This window comes from Coenobita brevimanus, chromosome 47 (genome assembly GCF_032717465.1).
Source record: "Coenobita brevimanus isolate Jiangsu-jjx chromosome 47, ASM3271746v2, whole genome shotgun sequence".
Lineage (NCBI taxonomy): Eukaryota > Metazoa > Arthropoda > Malacostraca > Decapoda > Coenobitidae > Coenobita > Coenobita brevimanus.
In genome coordinates, this window is record NC_137000.1 from 12246024 (window position 1) to 12267195 (window position 21172).

At 41.1% G+C, this 21172-nt stretch overlaps 1 protein-coding gene across 1 annotated transcript in view; it reads right to left on the bottom strand.

Annotated features, from left to right (window-relative positions):
* The window catches only part of LOC145399075 (carboxylic ester hydrolase-like), a 76304-nt gene that overhangs the window by 53512 nt on the left and 1620 nt on the right, over nucleotides 1-21172 (bottom strand). Inside the window, exons 3-6 of the mRNA XM_080271830.1 lie at nucleotides 19976-20117; nucleotides 12243-12428; nucleotides 11660-11853; nucleotides 10579-10729 (exon numbers count right to left, since the gene is read on the bottom strand). Coding sequence (XP_080127956.1) covers nucleotides 10579-10729; nucleotides 11660-11853; nucleotides 12243-12428; nucleotides 19976-20117 — 673 coding nt within the window. The remainder of the gene's footprint in view (nucleotides 1-10578; nucleotides 10730-11659; nucleotides 11854-12242; nucleotides 12429-19975; nucleotides 20118-21172) is intronic.

The window sequence follows — 21172 nt, forward strand, 5'->3', positions numbered from 1 at the left end:
CCTACAACACATTTTTCAGTCTTTTTTTCGCTGTTTCAAGACAGATTTGTTCAGCTTTGGAGAGACTTCAAACAGGGGAGACTAAATCACTCACCCATTTGTCTCTTTAAAACAAAAGGTCTCTACAAAGATGAATGTAATCAACTGAAGGTGGCAAGAATAAAGAAATAATACACGTCACCATACTGAAGATAAACACAGAGTACAGCTTCTCTCATTGCTTTGAGTCTGTCACTTGCCAAGTGAGCCAGAGAGAGAGAGAGAGAGAGAGAGAGAGAATGTTATACAGTAATACCTGCACTATCCGGAGGCCCACCTCCCGAACATCCCCACTTACCGGACATTATCATCCCGGGATCCAATATTCCCAGAATGGTCCAAAAACCGCAAAAAATTCGAAAAAAATCCGACTTTTTCCCGCCCGTAATTTAAACTTGGAGCACGCGGTGTGGGACAGCTTTGTTTTAGAGCGTCATTCCTCCGACGTCCGTTAGAGCGCCCCTGCATCCTCCCCACTTACCGCCTGTCTCTTGTCGTGAGTGCACGCTCGTCGTCATGGCTGCCTACGTGCTCGCTTTTGTGGTGCTGCCTTACCTGCTGCAGGCTCTCCTTCTGCTCTCGTGCCTCTCCTTCGTGTGTGTGATGATGGCCCCACCGCCTGAGAAGAGGAAGAGAAGGTTTTGACTCTGGAGAAGAAGAGGGAGATATTGGAGAAAGTGGATGCGGGATGGTCTTCGTCACGCATCCTTCGTGAGTTCAACCTGGCCCGATGTACTTTGTTTGCTATCGAGAGATCCCGAGACAAACTCATGCAGTACACGACTGACTTCTCATCGAAAAGCAAACGCAACGTGGAGAGGAAGATGATGTTTACTCCCAAGTATGGTGAAGTCGACCATTCCACGTTGATTTGGTATCAACAGCAATGTGCTGCTGGTGTGATGGTGCGTGGGACGGAGATGAAGGCTGCTGCTGAGAAGTTTGCAAGGCTTCACGACGCCCTAGACTTCAAGGCATCCGAGGGTTGGCTCTTCGCGTTCAAGTTACGACATGGCCTTACCAACTGTAAGTCTCATGGCGAAGCTTTGGACGCTAACGAGGATGGAGTAGAGGAGTTTCGGCACAAGATGAAGGGCTTGATTGACAGGGAGGGCCTCACTCTCGGTCAAGTCTACAACATTGACGAAACTGGTTTATTTTATCGCTCTTTGCCTACGAACACTCTAGCTGAGGAGACGGAGAAGCGTGTACCTGGCCGCAAGCTCTCCAAGCAAAGGATATCTGCTTTGTGTTGTGCTAATGCTAACGGCATGCACCAGCTTAAGCCAGTTATTGTTGGCTGTGCAAAGCAGCCTCGGTGTCTTCGTGGGGTGATGGATGTCCTTCCTAATCAGATCAGATCAGATGACTGTCGGAGGTAATGCCTTTTCAACGGAACCGCCTGAGCTCTATTCCTTTTCATGCATTCACTACGTTGTGCTTTGCTCCATTAATTTCTTTTTTCTTATTTCCCAGGGTTTATATAGGATACTTTTTTTCTGTTCAGTGTTTATGTCACTAAATAAAAAATATCCAATTATTTCTTCTTGATTTTCAATGTAGGGTTTTTGTAACTCCACAGCATTCAGTCTCTGATCATTGTACACTGTGCACTCGAGCATATAATGTTCAAGACCTTCTTTTTCTGCACCGCATAATCTGCACTCTATATTTCCATTTTCAGGTCTCTTTTTATCGAATAATGGCAGGTAGTTTGTTCTTGCTCTATAGAGGATTGTTGATGCTGGTCTGTTATCATATACTTGTTCTTCTCTGATATTCTCTTTCCATTCTTTATATATCTTCAAGCTTGTTTTCCTAGATACTTCCTCCTTCCATTTCTGTGTGTCCCAGTTCATTGTTTTCTCCTTTAGTCTGCTTTTTGTCATAATCATTAATTCTCTGTCAGCTATTCCTATTAATTCCTTGTACTTATTTGTTTCCTTCATCCAGTTCATATTTTGTATATTCATCATTTCTAGTATAGTTTTTAGTAATTCATTTTTGTCTTGAAGAATACCCCTGGTGTACTCTAATCTACCTGTGATTATTCTTCGTTTAACTAATGATGCTCCAATCTCTCCTCTTAGTGTGCAGTTTGCTGCATACTTGGGTGCTCCTAATACTTGTCTGTATACTCCGTTTTTCATCCTTTGTAGCTTTTCAATTTCTGCTTCCGTGTAATTTATGATATTTGACCCATGAAGTATTGTAGGTACGGCTACGTTTTTCCAGTAGGTTTTACCTATCATGACTTTATTACAACACCTTGCTATTACCGAGTATGTAATATCTGCCATCTTTTGAGCTTTCTGTGCCATCATTTCCTTGTGTGTTTTGAAGTTTCTTTTGTTGTCTATCTGTAATCCAAGGTACTTTATATTATCAGTTACTTTTATCCCTTCTATTTCATCTGGCTGGTTTTTTATATTATGGATGATGATATTACTTTTTGTTCTATTTATGTTTAGACCACATTCTTGACTAAATTGTATTACTGTCTTTAGGCTGTCTTTTGCATCTTCTATCGAGTGTGCCATTAGGAGTCCATCATCAGCAAAGAATAGTACTGTACTCCAATTTTCAGTTTCTCATTGATGAATCCAATATTTTGTCCTTCCAATTTTTCTATTATCAGGTTGGTTATTAATTTGAATAATATTGTCGAACCTGTGCAGCCTTGTCTAATCCCGCTAGTTATGTCCATTTCTATTTCAGAATCACCTACTTTTATTTTTGTTTTATCTTCTTTATATATGTTAATAATGGTATCTATTATCTTTGGGTGTACCTTGTATTGCATTAGTGCCTGTACTATTTTCTTTTTTGAGTCAAATGCCTTTGAGTAATTTCATTCATTCATTCATTGCCAGACGCCATGTATCCCAGACGGGGTGGCCAATGGCTTAGAGTTAATTGTTTTACAGGGAGGGGCACTAATCCTCCACCAACCCCACTTGACACGTAGGGATGCCAACAGCATCTGGTGTTCCCAGGCGGTCACCCATCCAAGTACTAACCAGACCCAACGTTGCTTAGTACTTGGATGGGTGACCGCCTGGGAACACCAGATGCTGTTGGCATCCCTACGTTTGAGTAATTAATGGATATTATTATAAGAGGTTTTCCCTTCTGGTAGCTATCCTCTATGCAGTATTGTAAGGTTAATAAGTTGTCTCCTATTCTAGCTCCCTTTGTGAAGCCTGTTTGTGTTTCTTTAGCCTCGTTATTCATGGTGATATGGCTATCCACAAATTTTCCTATCAGTGACATACATATTTTGTGCAAAATATTGGTCAACGCTATTGGTCTGAGCTGGTCTGATGTAGGTTTAGTTGTTTTCTCTATCATTTTTGTATTTGACCATACCCATTCCTTAACTTCTGTCCCATCATCTATAATGTGCTGAAAGCAGTTTGTAAAACTTTCTATACACTGCTCACTTTTTATCATTACTTTTTAGAGTTCAGGCTTCTTTTTATCTGGTCCTGGGGCTTTTCTGTTTTTTAGCTTTTGTATGCACTGTTTTACTTGGTCTTGCGTAATATTTGGATATTCCATGGGTTTTATTTTGCTTTGTACTTTGCAGCACATGTCCATATATTCTCTTATACTAGGAGGGAATTCATATGTTCTCTCTCTATTGTGTGCTATCGGTATATCTATATTCATGACATTCTGATTACTTTCTAGGTCCAGCTTGTTAATGTATTCTTGCCTTGTGTCACTATTCCATGTTTCATTTATGTTGTTTTCATGCTTTTTATAGATTTTATCCTAAAATTTTATTATTTCTTCACTAGCCTGTATATCATTTAGTTTGTTATCTTCTTTGCTGTATATTGCTAACTTGTCTAATTTTTTGTCTATACCCCCTTAGTTTATTAACAGCCTCCCACAATTTTTTACCATTTTCATTGCTTTCATTTATTTCTTTTGTGAGCTTTTGCTCATGTTTAAACATCTCCTTTCTAATGAGGATTTGCACCTTCTGTTTTTGTTCCCTACAGAGCTCACATATTCTGTCTCTTTCATCCTGATTTTGTGTGTTTCTTTTTTTCCTATTCAATTTTTTCCTCTCTTTTATTTCCTTTCTTATTTCATCGTTCATCCAAACAGGCTTCCTTATTTTATTTTCCCTTTGAATTACTTTTCTTCTATAGCTTATTTTTAGCGTTTCGCTGGCAGCATCTTCTATTAATGTATTCATCTGTGTTATATTGGTAACTCTGACTTCATTAAGTTTTTCTTACACTCTATTTGCATACTGTTGTTGAGATATCTCATCTGTCCTGTAATACTCCACTGTTTCCCACTTTCCTTGTTTGTTAAAGTTTTCCCTTTCTCTTTTTATTATAAACCTTGCACAGATCAGATTATGATCAATGATATCTATAGTTTCTTGTTTCTCGTCTGTATTCATGGTCTGGAAGTAGTTGTACATTTTCCCATTGACAAGTATGTAATCAGTTACACTGCACTGATTATCTCTAGACCACGTGTAAATACCTGTATAGTTATTGTCACAGTTAAGCAAGATTAATTTATATTCATTTATCCAGTCCAAGATTATTTTTCCATTCATGTCAAGCTGTTGATGACCTAACATACCTGTATGCCCATTGAAGTCTCCCATGACTATTAGAGCCTCATCTTCTGCCTCATTCATACTTTTCTCTATCTCTTGTTTAATTGAGAAATTTCTATAGTAGCCGCAGCGAGAAATGAACGCTGTGGTGGGGCAGCCGGTCATCCAGGGATTCCCCCACTGTAGCCATATCCACATGTCACCGACCATAGAGGTAGGATGTCACCGACCATCGGCCACCGCTGCAGCCCTGCTCCATGATCCTTACCCTGTGTCTCTGGCTTTCTCTTTCTCTCTCGGTTTCTATATAAACTGCTGTATTTCCGAAACTAATTATGAAATTATTATGACTTTTGTTCCACACCACCACTGAGGTAAAAATCAAGGAGAGTTTTCTGTATAAAGGTTTCCCCCCCCTTGTCTGAGGGCAAGTCAGTTCTGGCGAGTGTATAATTATAGATCAGGCGGAGGTATCGGAAAGGCCGCACTCCCCCGCTCATATGCCACATTTAGGAGGGGGGGGAAACCTTTATACAGAAAACTGTCCTTGATTTTTACCTCAAAGGTGGTGTGGAACAAAAGTCATAATAATTTCATAATTAGTTTCGGAAATACACCAGTTTATATAGAAACCGAGAGAGAAAGAGAAAGCCAGAGACACAGGGTAAGGATCATGGAGAGGGGCTGCAGCGGTGGCCGATGGTCGGTGACATGTGGATATGGCTACAGTGGGGGAATCCCCAGATGACCGGCTGCCCCACCACAGCATTCATTTCTCGCTGCGGCTACTATAGTTCTGTCTTCTTCTGTCCTAATTACAGAAAAGTATACTATAATCATTCTTATGCTTAGATCTAACATTTTTCCCTTTAGTACAAGTACATCCTTATTTTTTAAAGTTTCTTTTCTTAGAGTAATGTTACTGTTTTGTTTATACAGAACCATTATATCTCCTCCTTTTTTGTCTTTTATTTCTCTCATGCTTCATTATGTTATTATCTAATTCAGTTTTATTATTTTTTAGCTGTGTTTCTGTCAGACATAGAATATCTTGACTCTCTGATATGAGTTGCTGTACCTCTACTACCTTATGTCTACTTAATCCCTGTATATTGATTAACTTAAATGTTACTCCATATCCTTTTTCTTTTTTTCTTATTTCATCTTTCTGTACTGTATCATTGTATGGTTCTAATTTTCTCTTCCTCTCTCCTCTCTTACTTTGCACAATCTTCCGATTTTTATATATAATCCTGTTTCTCCGTTAGCTTTTCTCTCATTTAACTCTTGCCTCAGTCTTTTTTCAACCTACCTTTCTTTCTCCGTCAGATCAAGTGAAATTCCAATTCTTTTCTTTGCTGGATCACTTTCATCTTTCAGCTTTTTTGCCCTCTTTATTATTGCCCATTTCTCTTTCACATCGTTAGTTGCACCAATACAGGCCTATTTCTGTTATTGCCCTCTCTTCTGGGCTTTCCTATCCTTATGACCTTAGTGATAGTAAACTTCTTATCTAATCCTAGAGAGTTCTCAAATATATCACAACACATAGCTGTGTCTTCATTCACTTTCTCTATATAACTTTAACTTTCTGACTCTGGGACATTATACATCACTATGTTGTTTTTCCTTCTAGCTTTATCTTCTTCTTTCATATGTTCTAGTACTCTCTCTGTTACCTTCTCAACAATATCATCTTCACTCACCGGCAAGTTGTTTCTAAACTGCTGAGTTACCTCTCTCGTAATTTCACTTTGATGTTATTCAGCTTCATATTCAGTTCATTTAATTTTTCTTCCAGCTCTTCATTCTTCTTTTCCATATTGCATATTTTCTTCATATTATTTCTTATTTTTGGTTTGCAAACTTGGCAGAACCATATAAGTTCCTCATGCATTTCTATTATGGTGTAGAGCTCTTTGTTTACTTTTTGGCATACAGCATGGTACCATTTTTGACATCCACCACACTGAAGTCCATTTATTACTCTTCTCGAGCAACTTCCGAACTCCTCTGTTTTCTCTTCTTCCATTTTCTCAAGTCTTGTGCACAGTATGTAATAGTTAGAATGCAATTTATTAGGCGTTAAACACACACAGCCTCTGCCTTCTTTACTGCAAGCAACTTAACACTCTTCTTCAATGACAGGGTGGCACGACTGTCGTTTGGTACCATTCCTTGAAGGCATGGTTCACAGGCCACATCTTCAAAGACTGGTTCCACCGCCATTTCGTCAAGGAGGTCATACATTACCAGACGGAGAAACTGGGAATCCCACGCGACCAGATAAAGGCCCTCCTTCTCCTCGACAATGCACCTGCCCACCCGTGCGACAAGGACTTGGTGTCTGAGAATGGCTGCATTAGGTGCATGTTTCTGCCACTTAATACTACTGCTCTCATCCAACCAATGGGCCAAGGAGTGATCATGGCACAGAAGCGGCTATACCGACGGAAGTTCCTGGACGAGGTGATGGTTGTTCTCGAGGACAAAGACGAACGCAGGGAGGGATGGGACACGTGAGGCCAGCGGACTTTGGAAAACCTTCGCCGCTACAACATCAAGTCTGTCATTTACAACTGGGCCAGTGCATGGAAGGAAGTCCCTGTCAAGACTCTAGAAAATGGTTGGTCTCGTCTGCTTCTTGGAACGGATGTGGAGCACGATTTCCTAGGTTTCGACGTGGATGACTTCCATGCACGTCTACATGTGCATGGGGACGATGTTGATGTGGACGAAATGCGTGAGTGGTTGGATGACGACGAGGGCGATCCTGGGCATCAGACCCTGTCTGATATCAAGATTGCATCTTCAGTTGCAGGTGTCAGTACCCAGCTTGAAGATTCCGACGAGGGAGGCGACGATGATGCGGACTCCTCTCAGCATGACACTACTCCAGCCATCCCCAAGCTGAGCGCAGTCCGAGAACACCTAGAGTTTGTTCTGGACTACCTGGAACACACGGACTGCGACAGGGAGATGGGGCCCTTGGGACTTGTGGAGAAAGTGCGTGCTTTCAGGTAGCGCATCATTAATCGTCAGAATCGTCGTTCCTTGCATCAGTCAACGATTGACAGCTTTTTCAGGCCCGTGACCGCTGCTGTGCCCAGCCCTGGCTCCACTCTGTTGCCTCCCCAAGACAGGCCCTCATGCTCTGAGCCACAGCCCAGCACATCAGCCACGGTGGAGTCACCGCTCGACGTGAGTTTGCGCCTATCTTCAGAGTCATCTGCAGTGGGTACGCCATCACCATGACCCAGCGACACACCCCTAGGTCACCTGCATGTGCTACTCTCATACTCTGACAGTGATTAGATGTCAAGAACTTCTCCACTAGACCACACAGGAATTTACAGTTGTGCAGTGAAAAAACAGTGCATAGTGCTAAAGAATTTGAGTTCTGAGTGAAAAGACAAAGATTTAATGGACTGTAAATGTAACGTAAATTAATTTGAGTGTGTTTTGTTTAGAAAATGGTTTCAAGAGTGGAAAGACTTAAAGTGCAGAGTGCAACACTTATTTCATTAAGGTACAATGGAGCGCAAGTAAGACAAGAGTGCGCAGCATTAAGAGAATGGAATTCTGAGTGCAAATGACTAAGTTCTGTGCAAGACTTCATGAACAGTGTACTGCAAGTGTTTCAGGAAATCCTTCTTACTGTCAGAGTCTGAGAGGAGGCAGTTATTCATCGAGATGGCTAGGGACTTGCTCTAAGTACCCAGAATGTTTCATATTGTACTGTACTGTATTTTCCATACTGTACTTACCTCTAACACCTCATTTCACTCTTTTATGTCCCTTATTGGTGTGCATAGGGTATTAGGTGCTATGCATGTGCAGTAGGGAGGTATTTCTCTGAGTTAGGGTCCATAAGCACCAGTCCAGGAGCCAGGGACTTTTTGTAAGTACCCAGAATGTTTAATATTGTATAAACTCACCTCTAAAACCTAATTTTATGGTTCTTTTGCATTTATTTCAGTCTATTATGTCCCTTATTGGTGTGATTTGGGTCTTAAATAGGTGCTATGCATGTCCAGAGGTTGTTGTATAGATGTTTTTCTGAGTTAGGGTCCATAAGTACAAGTCCAGGAGGCTGGTGCCCACTATCCGGATGGGACCACTTTCCGGACATGCCTTTGGCTCTATTATGTTGGATAGTGGAGGGATTACTGTATTATGTTTTATTATTATGGCTATTGTCTGACGAGTTAACTCAGCTTATGGGAGAATTTTGATAGTGAAGTGGTAGAACTACATTCAACTTAAATTCTCTCTAAGATTCATCATCATCTTCACCATCATCATCATCATATTAATCATTATCAGATTAATGATGATGATGATGATGATGATGATGATGATGATGATGATCATCATCATCATCATCATCTTGTTAATCATCATCATCATCATCATCATCATATTAATCATTATCAAATTAATCATCATCATCATCATCATCATCTTATTAATCATCATCATCATCATATTAATCACCACTATCATCTTTATCATCATCATCATTTGTATCATCATCATCATCATCATCATATTAGTAGTCCTATGCCCCGTCCCTTCATGCTAACATGATAAATGAATAAAATGGTGAAGACCAATAAATAAAGTTTGCGGTCACAAATGTGATACAGTAAGCGAGAGACCAACAATGACTGAGAAACCAAACATGGAAAAATGAGGCACCAGTCATGAGTAAATGAGGAATCAGTTATAAGTGAGGGACTAACCCTGAGTAAATGAGGCAGCAATCATCAGTGAGGCAGGAACCAGTTATCAGTAAGAAAGGGTCCGACTACTGGTAAATAAGGAAACAACAAATGAGGGAGAGTAAGTGAGAGACCAACCATGAGTAAGTGAGACCAACCATGAGTAAGTGAGAGACCAACCATGAGTAAGTGAGAATCAACCATGAGTAAGTGAGAGACCAACCATGAGTGAGACCAACCATGAGTAAGTGAGACCAACCATGAGTAAGTGAGAGACCAACCATGAGTAAGTGAGGGACCAACCATGAGTAACCATGAGTAAGTGAGAGACCAACCATGAGTAAGTGAGGGACCAACCATGAGTAACCATAAGTAAGTGAGAGACCAACCATGAGTAAGTGAGAGACTAACCGTGAGTAAGTGAAGACTCAACCATGAGTAAGTGAGAGACCAACCATGAGTAAGTGAGAGACTAACCGTGAGAAAGTGAGGACTCAACCATAAGTAAGTGAGAAACCGACCATGAGTAAGTGAAGAACCAACTATGAGTAAGTGAGAAGTGAGAAACTAACCATGAGTATGTGAGAAACCAAACATAAGTAAGTGAAGACCCAACCATGAGTAAGTGAGAAACCAACCAAGAGTAAGCGAGAAACCAACCATGAGTAAGTGAAGAACCAGCCATGAGTATGTGAGGAACCAACCATGAGTGAGTGAGAAACCAACCATGAGGAAGTGATGAACCAACTATGAGTAAGTGAAGACCCAACCATGAGTAGGTGAGAAACCAACCATGAGAAAGTGAGAAACCAACCATGAGTAAGTGAAGAACCAACCATGAGTATGTGAGGAACCAACCATGAGTAAGTGAAGAACTAACCATAAGTAAGTGAGAAACCAACCATGAGGAAGTGATGAACCAACCATGAGTAAGTGAAGAACCAACCACGAGGAGGAACCAACCATGAGTAAGTGAGAAACCAACCATGAATAAGTGATGAACCAACCATGAATAAGTGATGAACCAACCATGAATAAGCGATGAACCAACCATAAATAAGTGAAGAATCAACCATGAGTAAGTGAAGAACCACGCATGAGTAAGTGAAGAACCATTCATGATTAAGTGATGATTCACCCATGAGTAAGTGACGAACCAAGCATGAGTAGGTGTAGAACCAATCATGAGAAAATGAGGATCCAACCACGGGTAAGTGAAGAACCAACCATGAGTAAGGAGGGCTCCATCATGAGTGGTGATCCCCGTCATGAGGTCCACATTGTTGTGTCTGGCATCACGCATTATCAAGTGAGGGGCGGCGGGAAGAAAGTCTCCATCAACAACTGGCGCCAGAAGAGTTGGAACTACGAACCATCTCTGCCATTAAAGTCAGTCGTAAGCACTCCTCTCGATACGTTGCTCTTTTTTCCCCGAAATTCATTTAGTAAAAAATAATCAGTGGAAAAAGTACAAAATTACAAGTAAAAAGCTGAAATCATCATCATCATCATACTTCTGTTCCCCGCTTAAAGCTGGGATGATGTACGATCCAGAAACAAAGTATGAGAAAGTACAAAGTAGGAGAACTATCAATAGCACGCCCAAGGAAACGGGTGGCACAGTCATTCATAGATAATTAAACTCCTTGAATTCAAAGCAGTCAGTAAAAGCTTATTAATGACTAATATAAAGCTCAGAATAATCAGCAGCAACATAAACTTTAACAGGGACGAGAGCTAAAACAATCTACAGACAATCTCTGACCTGGTAGAGTGGGAGGTATCAAAGTACTGTACCATTAAGAGGTTCAGAATAAGAGTAACAGGTTTAGAATAAATAGTAAAAAGGTCAACACATCTTCAGAGTAAGAGTAACATGTTTAGAATAATTAGTATAAGGTCAACATATCCAATAACATCCTCAAGATAACCATTATAAAGATCAAAAAAATAGTACCAGCATAAGTAGCGGTGACGAGAGCCAGGATGTCAGCTAGGGAGTTATGCTGATGCTCTTTGAACCGGGGTTTCAGTATCATATCAAGGAGGAAAAAAGTTTGAAATAATTAATAAAACGCTCAGCCTAATTATTAATGGGGACGATAGCCTTAGAGTGAGCCGGTTCCTTATGCATTATGATCCAGGTGTCGAACTTATGCACCAATAAGCAATACTGAATTAGAAAGAACAAATCAAGCAGAAAAACTCACATTAATTTTCATGAAACCTAAATTATTCTATTAAAACCCCAAAACAGTTAAGAGAAATCGGAACGTAATTATCAGAGGCAAAGATAAAGAGTACCAACATAGTATTTGGCAGGGAGGACAGCCAATTCGTGAACCGGGGCCTCCTGTAGACACTCTATAATTCTTGCTGAGTCTGAGATGTTGGGGCAGGTCAGGGCAAGGGCAGTCTCCTGCGCCACCTCCCTGTGTCTCCCGCCCAGGGCAAAGGGACTCAAGGCCGTGCCGGACTGTAGAATGGCTCGCGAGAAGAGTCCTGAAACGGATTTATCACCATAGCACGAAGACGTAGTTTTTGCTTCTTGCTTTCCACCTCCAGAAGATTTTATTCATCTTAGGCTAGACTTCGAACAAGAGAGGTTAAATATTACCTTCAATAACCCCCTCACAACCTGATTTCTCTATGCTTATTAAAATCATCTGCAAGAGCAAGAATAAGAGTATATCTATATCTCTATAGCCAGATGGCTCAATCCCGGAAAGGGTGGCCACAAACGAATGGTCTCCATATCACCCTGCCCTCCACCATCCACCTGACCTCTCTCCAACTCTCAATCCCCTCTTGCATATGCCTCTCCCCTCCCCCCCGTTAAAAATCCGAAATCGAACTGAAAATCTTAATAATATTCCCATAAATCTGCAAACCTGCTGATTTGGGTGAGAGAACGTGAAAGTGTGTGAATGAGGCCCCTGAACTCTCGCCGAAGAGCGTGACGCGGGTGGGGTCGCCTCCGAAGCGACGTATGTTGTCCTGCACCCACTTCAGTGCTAGGGTCTGGTCCTTGAGCCCCACGTTACCTGGAGCGGCTGCGTCTTCAGTGGATAGGAACCCTGGGAATGAAAATAATGTTCTATCTATCTATTGCCAGACGCCTTGATCCGGTAAGGGGTGGCCACAAACAAATCTCCTCCATGTCGCTGTCCCCAACCATTTCACTGCCCTGCTCCCAACTCACACGCCCCTCTCTCATATACCTCTCCACTCCATCCCTCCATCTCATCCTTGGCCTCCCTCTTCCTCTTTCCCCCTCCACTTCACTGACATACACTCTCCTCGTCAGTCTCTCACTCTCCATCCTCTCCACATGGCCAAATCACCTTAATGTGTTTCTCCTAACGCTTTCTGTCACATCCACATCGGCACCACAACACTCCTTCACTTCCTCATTTGTCAATCTGTCCCTCCGTGTGACTCCACATGCTCCTCTCAAATAACTCATTTCCACTGCTCTCACTCTTGACTTCTGTCCCTCCAACACCGTACAGCTTTACTTCCATATGTTAGAGTTGGTATCACAATACTATCATGTAGTAGATTTTTCACTCCATGCTCACTTCCGTGTTTCTTATCACTGCTTTCAAGGAACAAGCAGCCTTTCTTCCCTGCTGCACCCTTTCAGCACTTCACCCTCTAAACTTCCATCCTTACTCATCACACTACTGAAGTACATAAACGCACTCACATTCTCCATTTCCTCCCCATCCAGTCTCACTACATTCACTGACCACTTCTTTCAAAGACCATCACTTTACTTTTCCTTACATTAACCTTTAGATTCCCTTTCTTACACACTCTCCCAAAGTCATCCACCAATCCTTGCAACTCCTCTTCGTCTTCACTTAACAACAGAGTATCATCTGCAAACAACAGTACAGGGAGTTTCCAAACACTACCCTCTTTCACTAGGGCTGCTCCAACATCCATTGTCCTACCTTGTATCTCTTTTATAACTCCATCCATGTACAGATTGAACAACCATGGGGACATGACACATCCTTGATTCAATCCAACCTTCAGACAGAAAAATTAACTCAGTTCACTATCCATACGCACTGCAGCCTTAGCACCATCATATATACTCTTCACGGCCTTCAACAACTTCCTATCTACTCCATATATTCTTAATAGTTTCCACATTCCTTGTCTATCCACCCTGTCACATGCTTTCTCCAAATCCATGAAAGCTGCATACAACTTCATTCCCTTCTCTAGAAACTTTTCCACTAAAGATCTAAGAATGAATATCTGATTTACACAACCTCTTCCCTTCCTAAAACCTCCCTGTTCTTCTCCAGCTACTTCCACTGTTATTTCCCTAACTCTGTCAATAAGTATCCTACCATATACTTTTCCTATTACTCTAAGAAAGCATATGCCCCTATGATTACCACACACTTCTTTTTCCCTTTTTCCTTTGTACAGGTGAATAATTATACCTGACTTCCAATCCTCTAGGGTTCTACCTTCCTCCCGGGCCAATCTATTCATTTCCCACATCCATTTTATTACTATCTCTCCCCCATGCTTCAGCATTTCACCACACACTCCATCAGTTCTTGGGGCTTTCCCCATTTTAACTTTTTTCATTGCTTTCACAACTTCCAACCTTATGATTTCTTCCTCTCATCTCACATCCCTCCATCTCCCAGCCATTCCCCATCCACTTATACTTGCATTACTTTCACTCTCTATGTTCAATATTTTATTAAAGTGTTCTCTCCATCTGCTCACTTTTTCTCCGTTCTCCACAAGGAATCAACCACTTTTATCTTTCACTCCCCAACTAACTACCTTGGCACGCTGTCTCTCTTTACCTATTTCCGGAACATTTTCTTCCATTCCCTCCACTTTACATTCAAATTCCTTCCAAATTCCTCATCCACTCTCCACTTACTCTCTCTTACTAATCTTTTCATCTCTCCCTTCATCTCTACATATAACTCTCTCTTCTGTCTCTCAACTTCTTCCACACCCCTGCTTCTCATCCACTCACTATATGCTTTCTTCTATTGTGCCACAGCATCTCTCACTTCCTTAGTCCACCATGCTGTTCCCTGCATCCCCTTTCGTCTTCTCTTCATCCCACATAACCACTTCACGTGCTGCACAGATTTCTTCTGTGAATATCTTGCACACACTTTCCACGTCCCCCATCTGCTCCAATCCATATCTGCCCAATCGCTCCTCTACTTCCCTCTTATAATCTGCGATTTTTCCATCCTGTTGTAACTTTTCTACCCTCCATGTAAGAACTACTTCCTTCTGTCCTTCCCTTCTCCTATTTCTCCATTTTGTTTGGACTTTGATTCTGACCGGTGGTAGTCCGAAAGTCCTCTCCCCCAACCTCTACACATATACTCTTGCATCCATTACACATCTTCTCATCCTTTCATCCTCACACATGTAATCAGTCATTGCCTTCCGTTCATTCAGTTCACCATCCACCCTCCTCATCACTCGCCATATACCTATGGATAATTTTGTGCCTGAAGAAGGTATTAGCTATCACCAACCCTCTCCCAGCACAAATGTCCACTAAAGCAGTGCCATTCTCGTCTATCTCTGCAGGCTCACCCCACTCACCAACTACTCCATCTACCTTCACATTCCCTACTTTTCCATTCATATCTCTAATCAAAAACACACTCTCATTCCTTTCAAACTTTTCCAAGCATGCTTCCATATTTGTCCAGAACTCATCTCTCACTCTGCTTGCACGATCTTGCGTTGGTGCATACACGCACACGGTCGCCCACATTAATAGTCCAACTTTCATTCTTACCAACACAATCCTAGAGCCAACTGATCCATACTGTCGTATATTCTCCTTCCATCTGTTACTCACAATACACACTCCTTTTGCCCTCTCATTCTTGCCTATTCCCGCGCATATACCCAATCCATACTCCCATTCTCTCACACTCTCACCCCGCCATTTAGTTTCAGTTGATCCACATACATCCACTTTCGCACCCTCAAGCACCTGGATAATCTCTCTTTCTTTCACCTCATCATTTGCACCCCTAACAGTCCACTGCTGGGCCTTGATAGCAGGCTGTGAAGCCTATGCCCAGAGTCGAACACATTAAAAAAAAAAAGAAAAAAAAGTAGCTATCCGTACCAAGTCCTTTGCTCGGTCCTTAGTTGTCAACTTTTGGTCAGTCCTGGTCCAACGCTTCTTTTTTGTATTTTTAGTCAGCTATTTTCTGGGGAGGGGCATTAGCCCTCCACCAACCCACCTACTGTCACGAAGGGAACACGTGTTGGTTGGTTATAAGGTTACCACCCAGCGTTGTAAATGCTTTCTCGGTTTACAGAAAAACATTTGGCTTGCCACTCAATGTAGTGCTATCCCAGAAACAGGTTATCACTACACTAAGTGAGTGGATGATGGGCGCCTCCACCTACCACAAAAATAATATTAACAGACTAATTCCATTTTATTCCCTTTTGAGATGTATGACTCCAGTGTTAGGCATCAGTTGTCTTATCTGTTTATAGGTATTGTCTGTCTATAACCAGAAGCTTAAATCCCTAAAAGGGTGGTCACAGACAACTCACCTCAAAGCTACCCTTTTCTCTGCCATCAAGCTGTCCTCTCCAGGTCACTTCCCCATCTTTCATATACCTCTTCTCTCCATTCCTCCATCTCATTTCGGTACTTCGTTGTGCATATCCCCAAACAGTTCCATACAGCAGAAGGGAAACTTCTCTGTATCTCTGTGCCAAGAAAGGAGGATTGTGCTTTTAAACTTATATGCAACGTGGTCTCATTTCATTCTCATCATCAACCTAATCCCATTTCATCATTATTATAATCATCATCATTATCATGCTAAGCTTACTATATCATCTTAATTCTGTTTCATCATCATCATCATCATCATCAACATCATTATCCTTTTTACTTCATTATTGTTACAAACGGCGGTAGGTGGGGGCACATACTTTCCGCATACTTCATGTAGTGCTGTCTTCTCGTGACTCTGAAATGAATGTCAAACCTAATTGGTTTTCTGCGACCTATGATCTCTTTACTATGCTGGGTGTTAACCATAGAATCAAATGACACCTAATGGTGTGATGGAATAAGGCTCTCCAAATGGACGATACCCGCAAGTGTTTACACGTGAAGGGTGGTAGCTATATATTGCTTATGAAATACCACTTAGAGGTGAATGTAGTGGTCATCCTCGTCTTCAGTGTCAAGAATGGCTTAGACCAGCCCGAGTCCCTACGCTTCTGATGGGATAGAAAAGGGCTGGACGATGGATGGATAGTTTCAAATGGATGATTTAATTCAACATAGGAAGAATCTCTCGTGAAGAAAGGGTTAACGATGATCATCTACAAACTTTCAGTACACGAAGTCTCTCCTAATATGAATAAACTCGTCATGTAAAACTATAATAGAATTTAAAAGACACCATCTTATTATAGTGGTTACTCTTAACAGTATTATCAGCAAACTATATTCTAAGTTACTGCTGAATCTCTTATCTCGGTATTATCAGGCTCATAGTTCAGTTGCCAAGATATCTCGATTATTTTTACTTTCCTCCTTTTTAGCAATCCATTTTCCTTGTTCGATTAACCTTCCGCTGTAAAAACAAGTTGTGCCAGGCACAACAAACCTCGCCTGACAGCAGTTATTTTATTTCTGTTAAATACTAAACCGGTACTGATGTTTAGTGTCAGTAAAGAATTTAAGTCTAAGGTAATGGCACAAATGAAATGGAACTTGTTATCTGTCAGTACTAATTATTTGTACAATATGCCATAATGAGTTCCAGTGTTTATAATAGTACATATCTTCCTAATCTCAACTTCTACTAGCCCTGTAAATCTCCTTGACCTTGCATTTCACCTTTCGGTCTGGAGGACATTTGGTTACACTTATAAGAAAGGCATTCAATACATTATGCGTAGAGTTATAGCCTCCTTATAGCCCATATGACTTCCTGTATCTTGATAGTAGTAAATATCTCTATCTTCATCCAGTTTCGAGTTAAAGCCCCCTGAATATCTGTAACCTTGAGTTTGACCTTTCAAGGCCACTTAACTCCTCCGTGGCCGCCGGTGTCTAATGACATTTTACCGTAGCGTGGCCGTCGGCGTCATTCGAGTGCCACTTACATAAAACGACGAAAATTCTTGGGAATTGAACGGGTGTTTTGAACGTCATGAGACTGATTTACATTATACTCCCTTACTCCCCATCTAACAGTTCAGTGCCTGCTGCAGTGATGAGTGGATTTTCAATTTTTTATCCTGTGGCCATGCCTAAACATGCACAACTACACACATTATCTCAACCTAGATGAGAATATCATCTTTCTCCTCCCTTGCAAAACAGAAACAACCACCCTGTTTACGACTATGAATAATACAGGCACAAACAAAAACGACAAGAGAAAAATAAATTTTTGTGTTCGTATTATTACCTATTTGCTCAGATTTGTTGTACTGGTTTGGATCTTTCGATGCAGTGCGACGTGTAGAAAACTGAAAACTTTTGGGAAGTGAATGAATACCTGGGACCTGAGACTGGACCTCACTTCACGCTCTCACACCTCATATGTCGGTTCACCACCTGCTGGCCTGACGAGTGGATGTACGATTTCTTTCGCTCGTGATCATACCTAAACATACATACAGTAGTTACACTCATTATCTCGTCCCAGACAGAATATATTATCTTTCTCCTCCTTTTCTAAACACACAAAACCACCCTGTTCACGATTATAAATAAATACAGGCATAAACAAAATACATATGGTAATAAACGAAAATACATTTTTGTTTGGTATCTTTTCCTATTTGTTCAGAGCTGTTGTACTATTTTGGATCATTTTACATATTCTTTGCCTTTCACAAGCATAGCAGGAAAATTTTCCGTGTTCACGTGATGTGTTAGTGGGTGGAACAGCCTCACTTCCCTTCCCGTTATCAGCTCATGTGAGGTGTGAATGGCAGGTCGTCTCTTACATCATCCCTCAACGTCCAGCTGGTACGCTCAAGAGATGACGTTATCTCGTTCAGGTCTGAAAGTAGAAACTCTCGCCTCCCTTTTCCAACAAACCTCACCACCCAGACTACAAAAATAAGTCGATATTACCATAAACTTAATAAACACCGATAAATGCAAAATATATATATACTTTTTTTAAATTCTAACCTCGCGTATTATGTACTGATTAACTTCAAAAATACATATATCTAGTTATTTCATACCGTTTCAGCAACATTGCCAATGTTTTTTGGTACACACACACACACACACACACACACACACACACACAGAAACTTTGTGTGATGTTGCGCCACACAATGTCTACTTGTGACCTGTATCATCTGACTAAATTTACGCAACTTCTGTTTTCGATTGCACGCCACAGGATGGGTGTAGGAAGCTGAACTTTTCACTGCCAGATGCGACTGAACTTTCTCTTCAATATGGCAAGAAAAAAATATCGATTTTCGAAACTTCGAAAAATGGCTGTGGGGTCGGACTGTGGGGCTCGACAAATTCCACGCAATCAGCTACAGAGGGGTTAAGGTCAAATGTCATGGTACCAATTAAAAGGCCAAATGGGACTTCCAGTATGTTCATAATAGTAAATGTCTATCTGCAACCAGTTTCGAGTTATAGCCCCCTGAATATCCGTGACTTTGAGTTTGACCTGTGAAGGTCACTCACAGTAAAAGGTTTTGGCATCAAATGAAAGTCCATATGGGAGTTCCTGTATGTCTATAATAGTAAATACAGTATCTCTGTCTTCAACCGGTTTCAAATTAAAGTCCTCTGAGAGTCCGTGACCTTAATTTCGACGTTTGAAGGTCACTCGGTTACCTCAAAAATTTAATCACTTCCTTTTGGGACCAGTTCACACATTTTCTGAAAGTTCCATGAAATTTCATGCAGCCCATTTTCCGTAATGTTGCTAACAAACAAAGAAACAAAGAAACAGACAATAAAACTCGACCAAAACAATACCTCGCCGGACTCCATCCTGGTTGAAGTAATGAAGGAGAGAGAGAGAGAGAGAGAGAGAGAGAGAGAGAGAGAGAGAGAGAGAGAGAGAGAGATTTACTTCTAGAGCAGCGTTTCTTCACCTTTTCCGACCTCAGCACCCTCTGCAGTAAGGCCGCACAGTCCAGCACCCCCTTACATCTGGTTACTGGGACTACAGTTGCTACCCTGCTACAGTTACTGAACTACTACAAGGATAAAGTGAAGTGAAGTACTCCTTGACAATTTTTTTTTTTTACATTCACAGAAAAGAAAAAAATTATATATATATATATATATATATATATATATATATATATATATATATATATATATATGTATATATAGATAGATAGATAGATAGATATAGATATAGATATATATCAACGATGCCAATATTAAGCAAAACCAATATATGTTGGATTTTCCAGCTCCCCCTAAAATTGACTTCAGCACCCCAGTTTAAGAAACGCTGTTCTAGAGGATACTTCATATCTGTCAAGTGAACAAAAATGTCAAAGTTTGAGGTACACTTTCTGAAATACATAAGTGCACGAACGACAGCAAAAGTGTATAGTGACTGACCCAAAGTGCCAATTCTGAACTGCGGAACTACAAGGACGACGGGGTGGTTCAGGAAAACGTATGGAGGGTACATGTTTGCGGAACCACCCACGTACCCGCCTCCATGGAGAAACACAAGCACAGGCATCTCTCCTCTGTGCACCTGTTGGGATGATTAGATGGGGTTAGACGAGAGTTAGATTATGTTAAAAGAGATAGTTGTCGAGGACATGTGAGAGGAACGTGCTAGCGGAATCTCCCACATACCCACCACCATGAAGGAGTCCAAGCACAAGCATCCCTCCTCTGTATTTTTGCTGGGATAGGGGCATGGTTAGACGGGGTTAGACGGGGTGTAAATGGAATTACATGGCGTTACATGAGATAGCTGAGGAGGATATGTGGGGGGAACATGTTAGCGGAACATGCCACATACCCATGGCCATGACGGAATATTAACACTGGCATGTCTCTGTGTACTTGTTGGTTGTGCTGGAGAGTGACAACTTCATGTGGTAGCACTGATATAACCGGGTGGTCGCACTGCCCGATTATACTGGTCTCTCATTCTCTCCTGTTCCCCACAAGGAGACTGGTGTGCTGCAGAAGGGCAACTTCACCCTGCAGTCTACTGACTTCACATTCCAGATTAACCTGGGACTACAACTACTACTATTAGGACCCCTGTTGGGATGAGGGCATGGTTAGAGGGGTAGATTTAACTCCTTCGATTTATCTACCTACTTCTCTCGTTATTCCAGTGATATCATTCTACTTAACAGTTTCCGCCACTGTCTTTATTACTATCATTTTACCTAGACATGTATGATGCGAAGTTAATCCCATCAATCCAATGAAGTATCTTCTAATATTTTTTTCTTTTTGCAGATAATTTTGTTAAACTTTCATTGGTTGTATGGTAACAAATATGTAACCCATTCAGTTCGAAAACTCTCTCCAAAGTTTAAGTCTGAAAACAGGAAGACTATAATCATCAACACTTCATCGGATTGAAGACTATACTAACTGTGTGGCCCATTTCACTAAACATACCGTCTGATAATTCACCTGCTATTATGCTTATCTTCCTTTCTTTCTACATCCTACTTCACTTTCTATTTCAATTGTTTCACTCAGATGTCGAATTATTTAGTAAAATTCTTGTTAACCTAAGCGTACCTCCAGATTATTTATTTATTTATTTTTTTACCAAAAGGA